The 19,961-nt window shown below is 35.5% G+C and overlaps 1 protein-coding gene across 1 annotated transcript in view; it reads right to left on the bottom strand.

Annotated features, from left to right (window-relative positions):
- The window catches only part of LOC150108755 (uncharacterized), a 112,893-nt gene extending 94,936 nt beyond the window's left edge, over nt 1-17,957 (bottom strand). Inside the window, exon 1 of the mRNA XM_090416213.1 lies at nt 17,720-17,957. Coding sequence (XP_090272339.1) covers nt 17,720-17,762 — 43 coding nt within the window. The 5' untranslated portion in view covers nt 17,763-17,957. The remainder of the gene's footprint in view (nt 1-17,719) is intronic.
- Between the last annotated feature and the right edge of the window lie 2,004 nt (nt 17,958-19,961).

Genomic DNA, 19,961 nt, shown 5'->3' with positions numbered 1-19,961 from the left:
AATAATAATAAACAATATAATATCACTAAGATTGCTTTATATTTTATCTATCACATCTAGAAACGTGACACTATTTTATGTTTGGATCTATCATCATCATAACAATAAATAAATACGGATATAGACCATATTGGTCTGTTCCAGTCTCATTATCCATCCAATATCCTTTTTTGAGATCTACCCTGCCTTTCTTTCCAATTGGCTTATATTTTAGTACAGTGATACCTCGGCTAACGAAGATAATTCGTTCCGGAATCACATTCATTAGCTGAAATGTGATTTCTCGTAGGTTTCTATAGAAAATCATTTAATTCGTTCTGGATGTTGCCTACTATTTAAAGATAAGCTTTATAAAATAGTAAAAAACACACTATAAAAGGGCAAAAACTCACCAAAGGCTGAGATGAGCCCAATTAGATGAAGGAGAATGGAAAGTGACGATCTTTACACTATTATATACACTTTTTTAAACTGAAAATATGTACAGAACGTTTTTACTATTCTTCTTCCAAATTTTCAAAGTTTATTCAAGGTGAGTCTCCTCTTCTTCAGAAGCTGGCCTCTGTCTCTTTGTTAAAGGTGAAGTCAAAAATCTGTCCAAAGTTGATTGAACTTCTCTTTTTTTTCAGAATGTTTTTAGTGATTCAAGACACATGTCTTTAACCAAGGCACAAAGTCTGTTCATTTCAGTTTTGTTGGGATGCCACTTTGTAGCCAAAGACTGAAACTCTTCCCAGTAGTGCAGAATTTTTTTAATGTCACCTGTTGGTATTCTTCCGTTTTTATTGCTATCCTTCTCCTCTGATAAGCACTCTTTATCCTCCTTGTCTCTTTCCTGATTCAGATGCTTTTTTCAACTCTTCAAGATCTGTTGTCAGATCTTTTGAGTGTTCTTCAACTAATTAACACATACAGATGGAAAAGATAAGCTCCTGGAATGGCCTGACCGTTCATGTTTGCTGCTTTATGTTAGCGCACACATCCACTAAAACATTCGTTAGCCGAGTCCGAAAAACAGTGAAAAAAATCTTCATTAGCAGAGTCACTCATTAGCCGAGGTATCACTGTATTTGTTTAGGATATCGGGTGTTGGCCATTCGGTTTACATGTTCAATCCATTTTTGTTTATAATTGTTTACTTTTTCTTCTATTGATTTTGTTTTTAGTTCTTTTAAAATGTCTTCATTCCTTTTTTGATCTAATAATGTGCATTTTGCAGTTCTTCTCATAAATCTCATTTCACTTGTTTTTATTCTTTGTTTATCTTGTTTGTTTATTGCTCAAATTTCACTGTCAAACTTCACAAATTTCAAATTTCATATAATAATGTGGGCACTGCTAACGTATTGTATATTTTCAAGTGTGTTTCTTTTTGTACTATATTTGGGTTGAGTGTTCTATTTATCAGGCCTATAATCTGTAAAAATTTTGAAGTTTTTAATTTTATGTCTTTTTCTCCTTCATGTGATATTTCCCATCCAAGATAACTGAAAGTATTTATCTTTTCTTATTATTTTATTATTAATAACTATTTTGCTTCTAACTGGAGTTTGTCCACAAAATACCATTGTTTTAGTTTTATGTATGGAAATTTTAATTCCAAACTATAATGTTTAAATTATATATTGCTCTTTGTAAATTGTCTTCCTTATCTGATATTATTACCTGATCATCTGCAAATAATAGCTTATTTATTTTGTTATTCTGGGAAATTTCTATACCTTGATTGTTTAAGGTGTTCCACTGTATTAATATTTCATTAATGTAAATATTGAAAAGTGTTGGAGACAGAGGGCATCCTTGTCTTACTCCTTGGTTTACTTGGTTTATAGGTTGTTTTTCAGACAACTTTTCATATATTTTTATTTCATTATCTTTATATATATTCAATATTGCATGTAGTAAAATATTAGGTATATTAATTCTTTGTAATATATCCAACAGTATATATCTTTTTACTTTGTCAAATGCTTTTTCGTAATCTATAAACAAACGATGAGTTTCAAATTAAATTCTCTTCTTTTTTCTATAAGTAGTTTTAAACAGAAAGCTGCATCTATTGTAGAGCGTCCTTTTCTAAATCCATTTGACATTCTAATAATATATTTTCACTGTATATTTTTAGTTTTTCATTAAGTATTCTGCTATATATTTTGTAGCATGTATTCAATAAACTAATACCTCTGTAGTTAGCAGGTTTTGTTTTATCCCCTTTTTTAAATATAGGTATTACTATGCTTGTATTCCATTCTATTGGTATTTGTCCATTTGTTTGGATCTATGTGGATGGAAACCTCTGTTATCAGATTTCAGGGAGTTCCAGAAATAAAAATATTGGCTATAATTTATCATATAACAAATTTCATGTATATATTACATACACACCAAGGGATCTATCTCAAAACAGAACATGGTATGCCATTATTAACATAAATGTGAAAGGAATAATTGTTCATACAAAGTATTTGTATGAACAATTACAACATGTTCATACAAAGGAATCTACTTCATGATGTCAGAGTTCTTATGAATATCTGTTTAGTAACCTCAATCACAGCTCCCATACATTAACTTACTATTTACCAGCCTGCCTATTTTTAGTCTATATCCATAAATATGATGGTTTGCCCTGAAGTTATGGTGATCAAATGCACTTAATACATTCAACATATTACAACTGCAAATTCCCATGTCTGAATTCACAACTAACATATTCAAAGCCAACCCCTCTCCTAGTGGGAGAAGCATTTAATTAACAACATATCATATCGAACCTTAAATTCATTTATGCCCTCAGCATTCACATGTCATGGCAATGCATTCCACTCAACAACCACTGTCCGTGAACTTATGACAAATTTGCTATTTTTTTATGAAGAGGAAATAGACCAAGATAATAGCAATGATGTACTTTATTTGGAATTTAGCAAGCCTCTGATAGTGTGCCATATAAAAGCCTACTGGTTCAAATGTACCAAACAGGTATTAATAATTATCTAGTGATGAATGGAAATTGACTGACTTGATAGATAACATGAGGTGTTTGAAGGGGAGTCTTCAAGGAGCCCTGTTATTAACAGCAGGATACTGTATGGTTCAGTGTTAAGATCTTTGTTGTTTAATATGGTCCTAAATGATATACACATACTGACCAATGAATTGTAAACCTTTATTCTGATGTATGTAAATGCCATTTACGTGCAGCATATGTGCAAAATACTTGTTCATGTGTGTCACCATGTGTTCTAGGATACTATTTAAAAATGCTGCTGCTGGTCATGTGGTTTGATTAATCACGGTACAGCTTGTTCTGTATTGATGGTAAGCAGAGAGTTTGGCAAGAGCCCCATGAAGCAATGAACCCAGCTTGCCTTGTAAACACAACTCAAGGTTATGGAGGTAGCATCATAATGTGGGGCATGTTCTGTTGGTACGGAATGGGTTTCCTGATATTGCTGGAAGATTAGATATCCTCTGAAGAATATCTGAACATTGTTGTCGATCGAGTCCATCCTACAATGTTGCTTTTTTATACAGTAGGTGACAGCTGTTTCATGGACAACAATGCTACTGTCCATTGCACAAAAATTATTCATCAGTAATTCAACAAGCATGAAAGCGACTTCCAACATCTTCCCTGGCCACCACAAAATCTGGATCTGAACCCCATTGAGAATGTATGGGACATGTTAGGAAAAAAAATTCTGGGAGCACAATCCTCTTCTGCAGAATCTGGGCCAATTAAAGGACTTTCTGGTGAAGGCCTGGTATGTTGTAGACACAGATGCAATCCAACAACTTGTGGAATCTATGCCAAACTGTATATGTGCTGTAATTCAGGCTAAAGGAGGTTCAACACAGTACAAAATGAAAGTTCTAATTCAGTGGCCAGTATGTGAAGATTCATCTCTCTCTCTCTCTCTCTGCTAATGATGTAAAGTTGGAGAGAATAGTCAAATGATCTGATGGCCTGAGTTCTTCAGAAAATGATCTTAAAACATTGTGGAGAAGTATTGTTTCAAATTCAATGTAAACAAATGCAAGTATCCAATTTAGTAAGAATATTAGGCGGATATAAAATGAATGGACAAGTAAGCTTTAGAAAAATCTGGTGAATACAAAGATTTGGGTATTTGATTGACAGGGTTAAGGAATCATACTGGTAAGACAACTAATAAAGCTCAACAGATTGTGAGATTATTTAAAAGACATTTACATGTAGGAGAAGGGAAGTGATGATACTATTATACAATTCTTTAGCCAACCAATATTGGATTATGGATCCTAGTTTTTATGGTTTTAACTTATGCATCTGAGAGAAAGGATTATAGTTCTCAAATGCATTTGACTGGAGATTACAGATATGAGAAATCTTAGAAAAAATAGGAGAGTTTTTTTTTACAGATGGCATCAATGGCAGAATCCTATTAAGAATTAAGATATTAGGAAGGAACTTGATATTGTATTGTTAGTATTGAAGAATGTGTGAGCAGAGCTAATCTCAGGTGGTATAGTCACTTACACAGAATCCAAGAGGAAAGGTTAGTAACACAAATATTTGTTGCCAGGAACAGCAGAAAAAAAACCCAGAGGATGCCTGGTTGGCCAAGTGGTTAACGTATCCCCCACTCTCCAGTCTCAAGGTCGCAGGTTCGAATCCCGCAATGGGCACAGATGTTTGTGATTGTCTGTGAAAATACTAGTGGTGGTGGGCGGCAGATAGCGTTAGTGTAGATGATGATTATAGATGGAGACAGAGTTGTAGAGTAGGTGCCCCCTCCTCCCCCACCGATGAGTCTTTGGACTTCCTGGAGGTGTCACGTGATAATGATAATAATAAACTATAAGATATGACAATATTGGAGTCCTGACAAATAACATTAATGGAGGAAAGTTGTCAATAGGAAGTTAGTAATGACGTAAACTTTTCATGTAATATTATCATCCTATCAGAGGAGTGTATAATATCCTATACACCCTGAGGGTACATATTACAAATTTGATTATAACAATGATGGCTCCTAGCTTTACTTACCAAGGTGAGTAAAGTAACGTGTCAAGATACTAAGGGTATTAAGAGAAGAATGACTAAGTCTCTACAGGGATTGAATCATAATTATGAGATCTAGCAAGTTAGTTGCAATCTGATGAATTTATCTACAAGAAAATGGAGAGAATATTTAAGTGAATTTTATAAGTTAATTCAGGGTATATATAAGAGATATGTAGAAGATTGCTGCAAGCCGAAAATATACTACAGGACCTCATAAAAAAGATAGTGAAAAAGAGTGTTAGAACAAATGTACATAGTTCATTTTTTACTGTTCTGATAAAAAATAAGTGGAATACTCTTCATCAATGAGTTATAGAAATGATGAATTTATATAATTTTAAGACTGAATGAGATAGTTGTTCTAGCAGTTATAGATCGAAGATTGGCTAATTAAAATTTAAGTATAATGATTATTTAATTTGGCATCAGTATTGTTATGTGTCTCTATATAAATATGCATAAAAATAATAATAAACTAAATAAAAGTGAGAGAATGACTGAGAAGATAAGTTGAATGAGTGAAGTTACACAAGCATCCTATATGCCAGCCTGGTTGGCTGAGTTGTTAGCAAATCCGCCCTCCAGCCAAAAGGCTGTGGGTTCGAATCCCGCGTTGGGCATGGATGTTTGTGATAATACTAGTGACTAGTGGGGGTGGGCGGTAGATGTGTTGGTGTAGATGAATATGGTAGTTGGTGGATTGAGTGGTGGTGACAGAGAGTTGTAGAGGTGCCCTCCCTCGATGAATCTTTGAACTCCTTGCAGGTGTCACATAACAACAATATGTGAGTGATGAAATTTGTATCATCATCAAATTCCTGCCATATACACTCAAGGGGTGTGCAGGATATGATAGTACTACATGAAAAATTTACATCATTACTAACTTAATATCTACAATTTTCCTCCAGATCAGTCTGTTACTTGTCAAGACTCCAATATTATCAGATCTTATATTTCTGTCATCTAAGGCACTTTGTACCATATCAATCCACCTATATCTTGGTCTTCCTCTGGGTCGTTTTCCTGACAACCTGGCAGAGAACACTTATTTTGCTAATCTTTCCTCTCCCATTCTGTTTAAATGACCATACTACCTGAGATTAGCTTAGCTAATGCATTCCTGGATGCTGACAATGTCAAGTTCTTTCCTAATATCCTCATTTTTAATATGATATTGCCATTGATGCCATCTGTTCACGCCTCTAATCTTTCTCAGGACTCTCACATCTGCGGTCTCTAGTCTTTGGTCAAGTGTTTTACTTCTGACCCAGCTCTCAGATCCATAAGTTAAAACTGGTTTGAACACGGTCTTGCATACAGCTAATTTAGTGTTCTGACAAATTTCTCTCTTATTCCATATGAATTTATTCAATTGACTTCTTACCATACCAGCTTTGTTGATTCTCTTGTCTTTTCCATATTTAATTTACCATCTTCACTAAAAATCGTGCCTAAGTAGCTGAAATGTTTTACTTGTTCCACAGGTTCTCCATTCACAACGCAGTAAACATTTTCAACGATTCTGCCTATTTGCATTGTCTTTGTCATTTTATTGCCGACCTTCATACCATATCTATTACAACAGTTATTCAATTTAGTCAGGGAATCTTGCAGACTTGTAGTGGATTTATTGATAAGTATAACATCATCTGCATAAAGCAAAGAGCTGACATTAACTTCTCCAATTTTGATATCATGTCTAATACCACTTTCCTTCATAATGTGATCCATATAGATAATGAATAACAGAGGGGATAATGTACATCCTTGTCTCACACCAGATTTAACATTAAACCATCTTCCTGTACTTCCTTCAATTCAAACTGCTGACTTACAACTCAAATAAAGACTAAGTATTGCTTGATATAATACCCCATTGACACCATATGACTGAATAGCTTCTCTCTTGGCACCTTGTCATATGCCTTTTCCAGATCTACAAAACTTAAAGAGACCTTTGTTATATTCCCATGATTTCTCACCTATTTGTCGTAAGGTGAAAATCTGATCCTGACAGCCTCTATTTGGCCTGAATCCAGCTTGTTCTTCACCAAGCTTTTCTTCCACAATGCTTCTCAACTGTTTCTCAAGTATACTTGCATATATCTTACCAGGAACACTCAGTAGGGAAATACCTCTGTAATTCTCACATTCAGTTTTATTTTCCTTTTTATATATGGGTGCTATGAGAGCTCTACTCCAATCATCGGGAATTTGTCCCTCTGTCCAGGCCTTCTGAACTATGCAGTGCAGCCACTGCACGACTTTTATACCACCATACTTCAGCATTTCTGGTCGAATATCATCTACTCATGCTGCCTTTCCACATTTTCAGCCTTTGTTGGGTTTTTCTACTTCAAATATGGATATGTATTCCTGACTGTATGCCTGTTGAGTGTTTTTTACCACTGTGCTATCACTGCTTGTTTCATTTAGCAATTTCTCGAAGTAATTACTTCATACTTCAAGGATATCTTTTTCTCCCATTTTCATGTCACCTTTATCATCTCTAACTCCTTTTACAGCATTCTTTCCTTCATTTCTAAGATTCTTCAACAACCTCCAGAATATTTTGCCACCTTCTTGATATTTATTTTTTATGTTCTTGCCTAAGTTCTCCCATGACTTTTGTTTAGCTAGTTTTACACAGTGTTTAGCTTTCTTACATTTGTCTCTGTATTCTCTAAGAGAACAAGCTGACTTATTTGCCAGGAACTTTTGATATGCTTTCTTCTTTTCCTTCACTGCCTGTTTAACTTCCTGTGTCCACCATGGAAACAGGAAGAGATAAAAAGGAGATCACAAGACAGGATGTTGTGATGTGCTGCTATAATTGATTGATTATGAAGAAAACCATGATTGATTCAGCCAGAGAGGCATGTGGTGAGGTTGTCTGCAAGGATAGAAAAATTAGAACTCCATGGTGGACAGAGTTCTGATTTTTCTATCCTTGCAGACAACCTCACCCCATGCCTCTCTGGCTGAATCAATCATGGTTTTCTTCATAATCAATCAATTATAGCAGCACATTACAACATCCTGTCTTGTGATCTCCTTTTTATCTCTTCATAACTCTTAGTTCTAGTTAGCATCATTATGTTATAATGATGGTAGGTAACAGTATGGATGGACATTCTAAAAGATAGTAAAGTGCACAATGGCTCAATACAGCTTAGTATAAATATGAATTTTGGTATTTTGTATAGTTCATGCTTTTTTCCGCCCTAGATCTTCTGGTAAATGACCAATAATAAAAATAACAATAATTATAATTTTTCCATCTGTAATATCTTCAGAATGAGGTCAGCAAAGAAAGGTAAATAAAGAAAGAATTAACAACAGAAAAAAGGAAAGTTTTTCCTTTTTTCTTTGACCTTAATAGGAGGAATTTACCAATGAAAAAGCATAATCCTGTCATTCTTTCATTTATGTTTTATCAGCTATTTACCTTTTAACTCTTTCCTAAATCCTCCACATTAACAATGAAATATCTATGCTACACCAACAGAAATCATGCTCACAAGTGACCTTCTTATCATATAATTTTGAATTAAATTTAAATCTGAAATTTAAATAAAAAAATAAATAAATTAAAATATAAATTAATATATTTTGATTATGAGATAAATTTTATAAATTTATAATGTGAAAGAACAAATCTCTCTGGTCAAATTACAAAACTTTTTCTTATAGACATTCAACTCTGAAATAATGTTGGATTTTAATATCCATTATTTCAATATAATTTACTTTGCCGAAATGAAACCGAAATATGGCTCTTTCTTTATTAATTAATTTAACACACTGACCGAGAGTTTGCTTATGAAAAATACAATTCTCCGACATTGGATTGCGTTAGAACTGCATAACAGTTTTTCCTCTCTTTGAGTGATCATTTTTGGTCACTCAACTCTAGAATAGTCACTCCACAAATTATCCACTTTGCAGTGAGTGATCTATGAAGTGCTCCCTATGTGGGTAGACTGAGGGTTTGTGTTTCAAGTTATCAATTAAACAAAATTTAGTTGATAACTTGAAAAGTGGGAATATGATAAAAATATATAAGTAACTAAAAAAATTTTATAGAGCAGAGTGAATGGAATTATTATTATTATTATTATTATTATTCAGGCCTCCAAGGAGTCAAAAGACTCATCGAGGGAGGTCCTTCCTAAGACAAAGTCTGTCAAGACTCATCGAGGGGGAGGTCCTCCCCTGAGAAACACAAAGTCTATCATACCACTCTTTAAACTCACTGACCGTTCTCGCTCCCACCACTCCATGGCAATGCATTCCACGGCTCAACCACCCTCCACACAAAGAAACCACTCCTTACCCTCTTGCTCACAGTTTCTTTTCGTAACTTCCGGGGATGGCCTCTTGTCATCACTCCTTCCCGCTGTTCAACCAAGCGAAAGAACTCCCCAGTGTCAACCCTGTAACCACCTCTCGACAGTTTAAAAGTCTCAATCATATCACCTCTCCTTCTTCTATCCACCAAACTCTGCAGTCCACATTCTCTCAGCCGATCCTCATAACTATCCTTGTACAGTCCTGAAACCATCTTTGTCATCCGTCTTTGTATCCTTTCCACAGTTAATTTATCCCCTTCAAATCCTGGGGACCAAATCTGAGAACAGTAGTCCAAGTGTGGTCTGATCAGAGACTTATACAACGGAATGATAACCCTCTTATCTCTGCAGGTCAGTGTCCTTCTCATAATAGCAGCAATCCTCTGTGTTACCTTCACCACCTTTGCAACATGTCCCCTAAACTTCAGGTTTCTATCAATCATCAACCCCAGATCTTTTGTCTCCCCTACTTCCTCCAGTATAACTCCTCCCATAGAATATGCAGCATCCCATCAATGTTTCCCAAACCTCAAGACCTTACATTTTGCTGCATTAAACTGACACCCCCATTCATTTGCCCATCTATCTAGCTTATTTAAATCCTCTTGCAGAGCTACCACATCTGCACTATTACTAATAATCCTTCCCAGCTTTGCATCATCCGCAAACAACTGAATATCCCCCTGCAATCCACTGGCTCTGTCATTGATATAAAGGTTAAACAATATAGGTCCTAGTACTGAGCCCTGTGGGACCCCACTTGTAACCCTCTGCCTCCTGGAAACTGCTCCACCATACACAACTCTCTGATACCTAGCAGACAGCCAATCCTGAATCCAGTTGACCAATCTGACATCCAGACCCATGTGCTGCAACTTAAATATCAGCTTATCATGTGGCACCCTGTCAAATGCCTTCGCCAAGTCTAAGAAAATTGCAGTATATGCCTTTCCCTCATCTAATGTTCTTGTAACTTTATTATAAAAGGCTAGCATATTGCTAAAACAAGAGCGTCCTTTCACAAATCCATGTTGATTCTCACAGATAACATTACCCTCATCTGCCCAATGCTGTATACGGTCCCTCACTACTTTCTCCAAGATCTTAACAACTACTGATGACACACAGACTGGCCTATAATTAGACACTTCCAGTCTGTTACCACCCTTATGCAATGGCACTATCTTACCTTATTTCCATTCCATGGGCACCTTTGCCAAAGCCAGACTTTCATTGAAAAGCCACGTTAAAGGCACTGTCAATTCCCTAGCACATTCTCTCAAAACTCGTGGTGAAATACCATCCAGTCCCACAGCTTTACTGACATCCAGAGTACTCAGTATCTGAAACACACTCTCCTCCTGTACCTCCAGACCTCGAACCAGTCCTATCCCTCTAGCATTAAAACTGACTCCTCTAGGATGAAATACTCCAATAAAGTGTTCATTGAACAATTCCATTATGTCCTCTGCATCAGTCACTCTATTCCCATTTTTATCCCACAATGTCATTCTTCCACAATCATTTCTCCTCCTACCGGCCACATAGCTAAAAAATTCCCTAGGATTTTCTTTGGATCTTAGGGCCAATCTCCTCTCATATTCCAGTTTCGCTTTCCTTACCACACTAGTCACTCTTCTGGCCTGTGTCTTATATTCCTCATGCATCTCTTCACCTGTCTCCTTATTTCTCTTCCATAGCCTCTTTTTCACATGCAATTCCTGTTTAATATTGTTTGTCATCCACTTTACTCCAAATTGCGTCCTCTTCTTCACTCGTGGTATACAACTTACCATTGCTGATAACAAATATTCTTTCACAATTTCCCACGCACTAGTGATATCCCGGCCTTCCAATTCCTCCCTCCATGAAACTTCCCGAAGTTGACGTCTAAGACTATTATAATCACCTGCCTTAAAATTCCACATAAGTTCCCATCTCTTTGATACTCCTGCATGTCTCTTCATTTTCCAAGTCAACACCATATGGTCACTCTCTCCAACTGGTGGGAGAGACGTCAACTCAGTTATTATCAACTCTTCTGATGCTATAACCAAATCCAAAACTTTTGAACCTCTTGTTCCCTATGTTACATGTTGCCTAAGACATTTGTCCCTCAAGAATTCTAGAAATTCCATTCCCCTATTGCTACATGCATCTTCCTCTCTCCAATTTATACTACTGACGTTAAAATCTCCCATAACAATCATTCTTCTTGCACTTGCCAAACTTAGCTGTCTAAACATCTCCTGGTCCCCATCCTCTGTGCTATTTCAATACATTACAGGAGAGAAGAGAACAAAAAGGATCAAATCCTTGAAGTTGTGTAAGAGTATGGTTAACAAGGGTATGAAGACTAGTTTTTTTTGCTTGGAGAGTGGTGAATGGGTAGGCATGAGGTGGCCACAAATGTTTTGTCAGTGAATGAGTTTAAGGAAAGTTAATAATAGTGGAGGCATTCCAGGATTAGTCTTCAGCACCCACTCCATGCACATTCCCATAAAATAATAACATCCCCCAACAAGTTTATCAGCCCGGTTGCCCAAGTGATTAGTGTGCCCTCTCTCCAAACAACAAGTCATGGATTCAAATCCTGCTGCAGGCATGGATGTTTTTGATTGTCTTTAGGTGGGAGATGAATATCATTGCCCAGTGCGAGAAGTAGCTTGAAAATGTTCCATGTTTGGTCTCTAGAGAGGGTTTCTGAATTATGTAAAAAATAAATAAAAAATTACAAAAAATATATATATAATTGATAAAAATGGAAAAAAAAAAATCATGAGCCCACCCATGGTACAAATGTACTATAGGTTTACTAATAACCTTTCATAGTTGGGAACCACATAAAAAAAAAGTTCATAATTTGAGAAATATTTCACTGGAGCTGGATGATAAACATTAATTGCTTGGTTTCTAGTTCAAATGTACTACCTGTTTATCATCATTGAATTCCTAACATGTACTCTCAGGAAGTGTACAGGATATTATGATAGTACTACAATGTTACATCGATACTAACTTCCTATCAAGAATTTTCCCTTCAAATTAATCTGTTAGCTGTCAAGATTCAAATCTTGTCAGATCTTATATTTCTGTCTTTTAAGGTGCTTTTTACCATATCAATCCATCTACATCTTGGTCTTCCTCTGGGTCTTTTTCCTGCCAACCTAGCAAAGAATATTTGTTTTGATAATCTTTCCTCTCCCATTCTGTTTAATGACCATACCACCTGCGATCAGATTTACTCATATATTCCTGAATGCTAACAATGTCAAGTTCTTTCCTAATACCCTCATTTTTTAATATGATACTACGATTGATGCTATCTGTTTTCTCTCCTAATCTTTCTCAGAACTCTCAATATATCTGTGGTCTCATCTTTGATCAAGTGTTCATTTTCCAACTCAGCTGTCAGATCCATGTTAAAATGGGTTTGAATACTGTCATGTATATGGCTAGTTTAGTATTTTGACTAATTTCCATAAAAATTCAGTTGACTTCATACCATACTATACCAGCTTTGCTATGCTGTCTATTTCCATATTTAATTTGCCATCTTCACTAAAAAAAAACTGTGCCTAAATAGCTAATTTTTACTTATTTTACAGGTTCTCTAGCATGTCGATTCATCCTGAATGGATGCATTTTTAATCAATTATATATATATATAAGTCGGAGACAGTGGTCTCACAGCAGGGGATAATATTCATCTACCAGCTAAAGACAATCACAAATACCCACGTGCTCATGGCAACAATTGAACCCACAGCCTGTCAGTTGGAGAGTGGATATGCTAACCACTCTGCCAACTAGGCTGTATTTACACAATAAAAACTTAAATAGGGATCCCTGTTATAGTTGCTTTTTTTTTTTTTAACTATTTGTCTTAAAGTGAAAATCCTGACAACCCTGTTGATTTCAACCCAGCATGTTCTTCTCTAAGCTTCTCACCCATAGTTTTTCTTAGTTTTTTATCTCAAGTATACTTGCATAAATCTTAGGAACACTCTCTCATCGTATAGGAAATTCCTCAGTAATTCTCAAATTCTGAGAGCTCTACGCTTCTCTAAGCTTCCCACCCATAGTTTGTCTTAGTTTTTTTCTCAAGTATGCTTGCATAAATCCTAGGAACACTCTCGTCATGTAGGAAATTCCTCAGTAATTCTCAAATTCAGAGAGCTCTACTCCAATCATCTGGAATTCAACTTTCCAACCAATGTTTCTGACTTATGCAGAGCAGCCACTGTAAAAGTTTGATACTTTCATATTTGAAATTTCTGGTTGAATATCTACTCTGGCTGCCTTTCCACATTTCAGATTGTTGATGGCTTTTTATACATCAAGTATTGATATGTACTCTTCATTGCATTCTTCTTGAATGTTTTCCACCACCATGCAAGCCGTCACTGCTCGTTTCATTTAGCTATCTCTCAAGGTATCTACTTCAGATATCTAGAATATCTTCTATTTGATGGCACTTTTATCATCTGATTTCCTTTTACAGTACTCTTTCCTCCATTTCTAAACTTTTAGGCAACTTCAAGACTATTTTGCCATCATCCTAATATTTATTTATTGCCCAGTCTGGTTGGCTGAATGATTAGTGTATCCGCTCTCCAGCCAAGAGGCTACAGGTTCGAACCCCATCATGGGAATAGATGTTTGTGATTATCCTACTAACTCTGTGTGGAAAGGGCATCTGTCACCCTATCACCTCATTCCTAAAACCCAATGTGGCACAGGAGTGATCCTAAGGCATCCATTAATGTCACATATGAATAACTGACATTTATTTTCTACACTCTTACCAAAGTCTACCCATGACTCTTATTTTGCTAGTTTTACACAGTGTTTTGTTTTATACACTTTCTCTGTATTCTTGTAGAGTACAAGCTGACCTACTTGCCAGGAACTTTCAATATGCTTCTTCTTTACTTGGACTGGCTCTGGCTTCCTGAGTCTACCAGTTTTCTTATTTTTCTATCTTTCAGATAACTTCACCACATGCCCTCTCTGGCAGAATCGCTCAATGTTTTCTCCTAAGTCTGTCACTGAATTGCTACAGTTTGGTTCTTGTTTTCAAACTCTTCTTCTTCCTCCCCCCAATAATATTTCTCTATTTGAGTCTGCAATTCACCTCTGCTATTTGCTAAACTTTGATATGTTTTCAAACTTTTTTACACTTTTCTTTTCAGTATGATATTCAATTTTACACTGCTGAAAACTAAATGGTGATCACTTTGAATTTCAAATCCTCCATGTACTTGTGTCCCGAACCAGTGTGAAGATATCACTATAAAAATTAACACTGTCAATGAGACTTGCTTCTTCTCTTCATGTGAATTTCTGCACATCTTTGTGTTGGAGCACAGTGATAGTAATGACTAGTCCAAGTCCTGAACTGAAATCCAGCAGATAATTACCATTAACTTTGCACTTTTCTCCAAATTTTCCACAAACGTAATCATTTCTTACCCTGCTATTTAGATCTCCAACAAGGCTCAACTCATCTTTTTCTTTGTGCATCAGCTGCCTTCTCTAATGCCTTGAAAAATTCTTCCACTTCTTCCTTAGTAGACTTCTCTGGGACCACAGGCACATATATGTCTCATTGTTCAGTTCCTCATTCTGATATTTGCTTGCCTGTTTATTATGAGAGTAAATAGAAATTTTATCATTTATAGCTCCAAGTTTTATTTCAGTCTTTGGGTTCCTTAGAGGTGTCACATAATAACAATATTTATACAAATGATGCACAATAAAAAAATAAAAATAATAAAAAACAACTGAACCATATTAAGCAGCAACCTGTTTGGAAACTTTGCAAGCTCACCTTAAGCATGAGTTACCATGATTTTTGTCAAAATAAATAGATAAAAATAGTGATTAGAGCTAAAGCAAATTTACTGTTACAGAATGATACAGAAATATATTATAACTGAATATTTATCTTGAACAAAAATGATTAAGTTGCTCAGAATTCTGGCAAGAGAGAGTAAAGCTCTGGAGACCAAACAGGTTTACCTGTTTTGAGGGATGAAGAACACTCCATATGAGACTACTAGCTAACTCTCCACTTAAAAACAAGCCCTTAAAAAGGTATGCTGTATCCTAAACAGAATTCAAACCCCCTCTCTTTCCAATCAATGGATGTTGTCATCACTATAGTTAATACAGATGATGTTAAAATTTTGCAGGATGATTTGGACAGATTGGCAGTCTGGCCAAAGAAGAATGGATGTCAGTTTAATGTGGCAAAGTGTAAGGTTATATATTTGGGGTGAAAAGATTACCAGCTGTATACCACATTGATGGAGCTGTACTCAATGAAATGGACAAAGTCAGAGATTTGGGCATGTTAGTGGATAGGGAGCTGAAGTTTAGAGGACACAGCAAAAGTGACTCAGATCATCGGATTACTTAGTTACTGAAGAATACTTTGATGAGCAGAGACAAGCAGGTTATTATTCCTCTTTATAGAGCCTTGATTAGACCCCCCCATCTTGACTATTGTGTGCAATCTGATCACCTAGGTTTCTTGGCGATGAGGAAGAGGTGGAAAAGATCCAGAGGCAAGTGACCATGATGGTAGCAGGTCTATGGAATAAACCTTACAAGATCAGGTTGAAGATTTCTGAGTTACAGAAATTGGTTGACAGGCAGAAAAGGTGTGGCATGATTGATACACACAAATTACTGAGGGGTTTTTACAAGATCAATATACAGGAAATTTTTCAGAACAGGTCTGGTGATGAGATAACTAGGCCATCCTTGGAAACTGTGCAAGAGTGTACTCAGCAAGGGTATTAGGGCTAAATTTTTTTGCTTGGAGAGTGGTGAATGAGTGGAATAGGCTGCCAGAGTCTGTTGTGGGTGCCATGACTGTGAATGAGTTCAAAGCTAAGTATGACAGATAATACACAAATGTTGGATAGTGCTTGGCATGGTGTTTAGGCCCCCCCCCTTTGATGAGTCTAAGGACTCCATGGAGTAGCCCGTAATAGTAATAATAATAAAGGCTTACGGTCAGCTATAATATTAAGCTACCAAACTTAATAGGTAATATTAAGCTACCAAAGGTTTACAATCAGAACTGGTATAGCTGAGGTAATTATTATGTGACAGTGCAGAAAAATGAATAATTCTATTATAAGTAAAATCTGATTATAATCAGAATACTGACATTAAAAAAATACGAAAATAGCTTATAGAAATTTTAACCTAAATTCTATGCCTTTCATTAAATGTTCTATTCTATGAAAAATGGAATGGGAAGGAGAAATTATACTCTATATAATATTAGAAATAGAGGAGTTTAAGTCACAAAAAACTGACATACTTTACTGAGTATTTGTAAGATGATAAAACAGCTTAAGAAGTGTCGTTGTAATCAAAATTTTTCACTTAAAAATAATATTATTAGTATTCTATCAAGTATCTAGTCTACTAAGTGAGAACAATTACTATCGTGTTTTAACAGGCAAGACTTATTGTGTGCAAGAAGTATCATTAAAGTAATTACTTCCTAAATGAAATAAAATCCCTGTTTGGCTGGCTTGCACCACATTATTCTTAATATTATTATTATAAAAAAATCTGCATGGAGTCAAAAACTCATTATGGGAGGTCCACTGTTACACAGTTTATCATACTGTGCCTTAAATATGTTCACCGTCTCTGCAACCACCACAATCCTGGGTAATGCATTCCAATTACCACTCTCCATACAAAAAAACCTTCTCCTCACTCCCTTGCTCACACTCTTCTTATACAGCTTCCAGGGTTGACCTCTTGTTCTCTCACTATCTTCACCCATTCTATGCAAAACCTCCCCAATATTAATCTGGTAATAACCTCTTAAAAGCTTATACATTTCGATTATATTCCTCTCCTATCTACCAAATTCTGTAAATTGCATTTTGTCTATCTGTCTTCATACTCAACAGTCCAGAGACCAGAAACCACCTTAGTCATTCGTCTCTGAACCTTTTCCAATACATCTTCATCTTTTTGAAAATCAGGTGACTAAATATGTGCACAGTTATCTATATATGGCCTGATCAAAGCCTTATACTAGGGAACCATAATATCCTTAATTCTACAAGTCAGTACCCTTCACATCATTCCCATTAACCACTGTGCTGTCCTCAAAATTATTTTCAACGTTTTTGTAAACTTGTTTTTATTTTTCCAAGAACTGTCGATATTTGGGGAATTTATGATTTTAAATAGTGTAAGATGATGATAATAATAATAATAAATACAAGTACTGCACATTTTAATTTCATAAGATAAATAAAAAAAAATTTACTTTGCTCCAACTGATTACCACGTGGATTACAGTTCCATTTCATTTCTGATGTTGATTCTATAAATTCTCTAAAGATATCACAGATGCATGAATAATTGTATTAATCGTTTTACACAGTTTTTTTGGGAAAATAATTGCGGCTTTACATGAATTAATGAATAATTAAAACTTAATTCATTTATTGGGTGTTAAAAATGCATACAACAACAATAAGCAAACAAAATAAAATTAAAATATATTAAATAAACGGCTATAACATGCACTTGACCGCGCTGCATTATCATCCCATATGACTATATAGCTAAAAAATGTGAAAGGCATAATATTCGCCCAAAATACGCCTTTTATTAATCTGCTGAAAGTTAATTATGCTTTGAGATAAACATTCTTATCTTTTATTTATAAAGGGATTAGTAAACAATTGTTATAATTCATATTATTATATTGAAGCATCAATAGAATTTGATGATTCATCATGGGAGACCCAAAATATCCACATAATATGTATAGCACCTATCCTTGAGCTGATAAACAGACAAAGCACTCAAACTGACGGTCTACCCATACCATTTATGCATCATTCTCCATTTGATTAGTAAACAATTGTTTACTAATATTGATTAGTAAACAATTGTTTACTAATCCCAGTAAACATCGCGCATCACAATTGTGATTCTTAAGGACATAAAATACTCAGATCTTAAAGCGATTGTGATTTGGTGTACAGGAATGAGATGAACATTTCTCAGGGTCAACTGTCTGCATTCCTTAGTGCAGATGAGAGTCTAAATTGGAAAGGATTTTACAAAAGTTGCAGGCCAGTTCAACATTTGTCAGTATTAACATACAAGAGGAAAGCAATCCTAATTTAAACGCACAGGTCTTTTGTCGTACTAGAATACAGCAAACACAACAAAGAGAAGAACAGCCATCGTTAAGCAGGAGGAATATAGAAAAAAAGAGCCTTGGGAGAAGATTTCTTAGCGATTCTAATAATAAATGAACAAAGGGAAAGACATCTAATCTTATGCTATGATCATAGAACAGACACACCAGAAGTGCATGTTGATCACAGAGAAAGAAGGCCAGAGCAATCAGCATCTAACTGTCAATTAATGAAAGGATTTATAATTTATATAAGACAGACGATTTGCACTCAAATGGATTTGGTTCAGAAAATAAATTACTAAATTAATGCTGACAGGAGTAAACTGGAAGAGCGGGTGCAGGTACCAATAAGCAAGTGAATATGACAATATGATGATTTTATTTCTTCAGTTATGAAATCGGAATGGGATGGTCATTGGAAAGTATAATGATAGTTGTGGACACAGGAGGCTATGTGCTAATGCCAGACGCGTTCAGAATAAGAGAGAGAGAAAGTGTTCGACATATTAATGGACAAAGTTAGTGTTAATGCAACACCGTTCACAGAAGATAAGTATTGGACAGAATGCGAGGAATATCGTATTTTCCAAAGAAAGAGCGAAAATGATGACGGGTATTACAATACTAACACATTAACTGCTGTCAAAAGTAGAAGTTCAGTAGCCAAGAAAACGTAGGAATGCAATGTTTTCATAATTATTTTTGAGAACTTCAACTACAGGGATATTGATTAGAGAAACGAAAGGTCACATGAGTGGAACAAAATGGAATTTATGCAATTGCTAGCGGATAACTACTTTGTGCAGCAAAGAAAGTAGGTACCAGTGAATTGAAAGTATTAGAACTTGAAACTGCATCAGAAGATTTGTCTATAACCAAGGTGACTAAATCGCTGCCAATGGTGACTAAATCGCTGCCAATAATAATAATAATAATAATAATAATAATAATAATTATTATTATTATTATTATTATTATTATTATTATTATTATTATTATTATTATTATTATTATTATTACTCTTAGAGAGCCTGTGTAGCTCAGTAGATGTGACGTTTGCCAACCACGGCGCTTGGCCGCACGAAAGAAGACTTGGTTTCGAGTCTAGTCGGCGACTAGAGGAAATTTTTCTAAGCCTTTTTTCGACCGGTTCCCGAGTTAGTCGATCTCTGGCACGGGCAAGCAGGTTTTTCCTCCCGGAAACTCGGGTTTTCCGTCCTGTAAACTCAAGAAAATCGACCGTAGAACCCACATTATTTCATACATTAAATATATTGTATTAGGGTTAGGGACCACGAGATGGCGGCACATTTGAGCCGTCTCTCTTCACTGAGTACCGCTTAATTAGTGATAG

The sequence above is a fragment of the Typopeltis vanoorti genome, chromosome 3 (assembly GCF_054136105.1).
Source record: "Typopeltis vanoorti isolate ZY-2024b chromosome 3, IOZ_Tvanoo_1.0, whole genome shotgun sequence".
NCBI lineage: Eukaryota > Metazoa > Arthropoda > Arachnida > Uropygi > Thelyphonidae > Typopeltis > Typopeltis vanoorti.
Note: the sequence above shows the minus strand (reverse complement) of the source record. Positions and strands in the feature narration are given on the sequence as shown.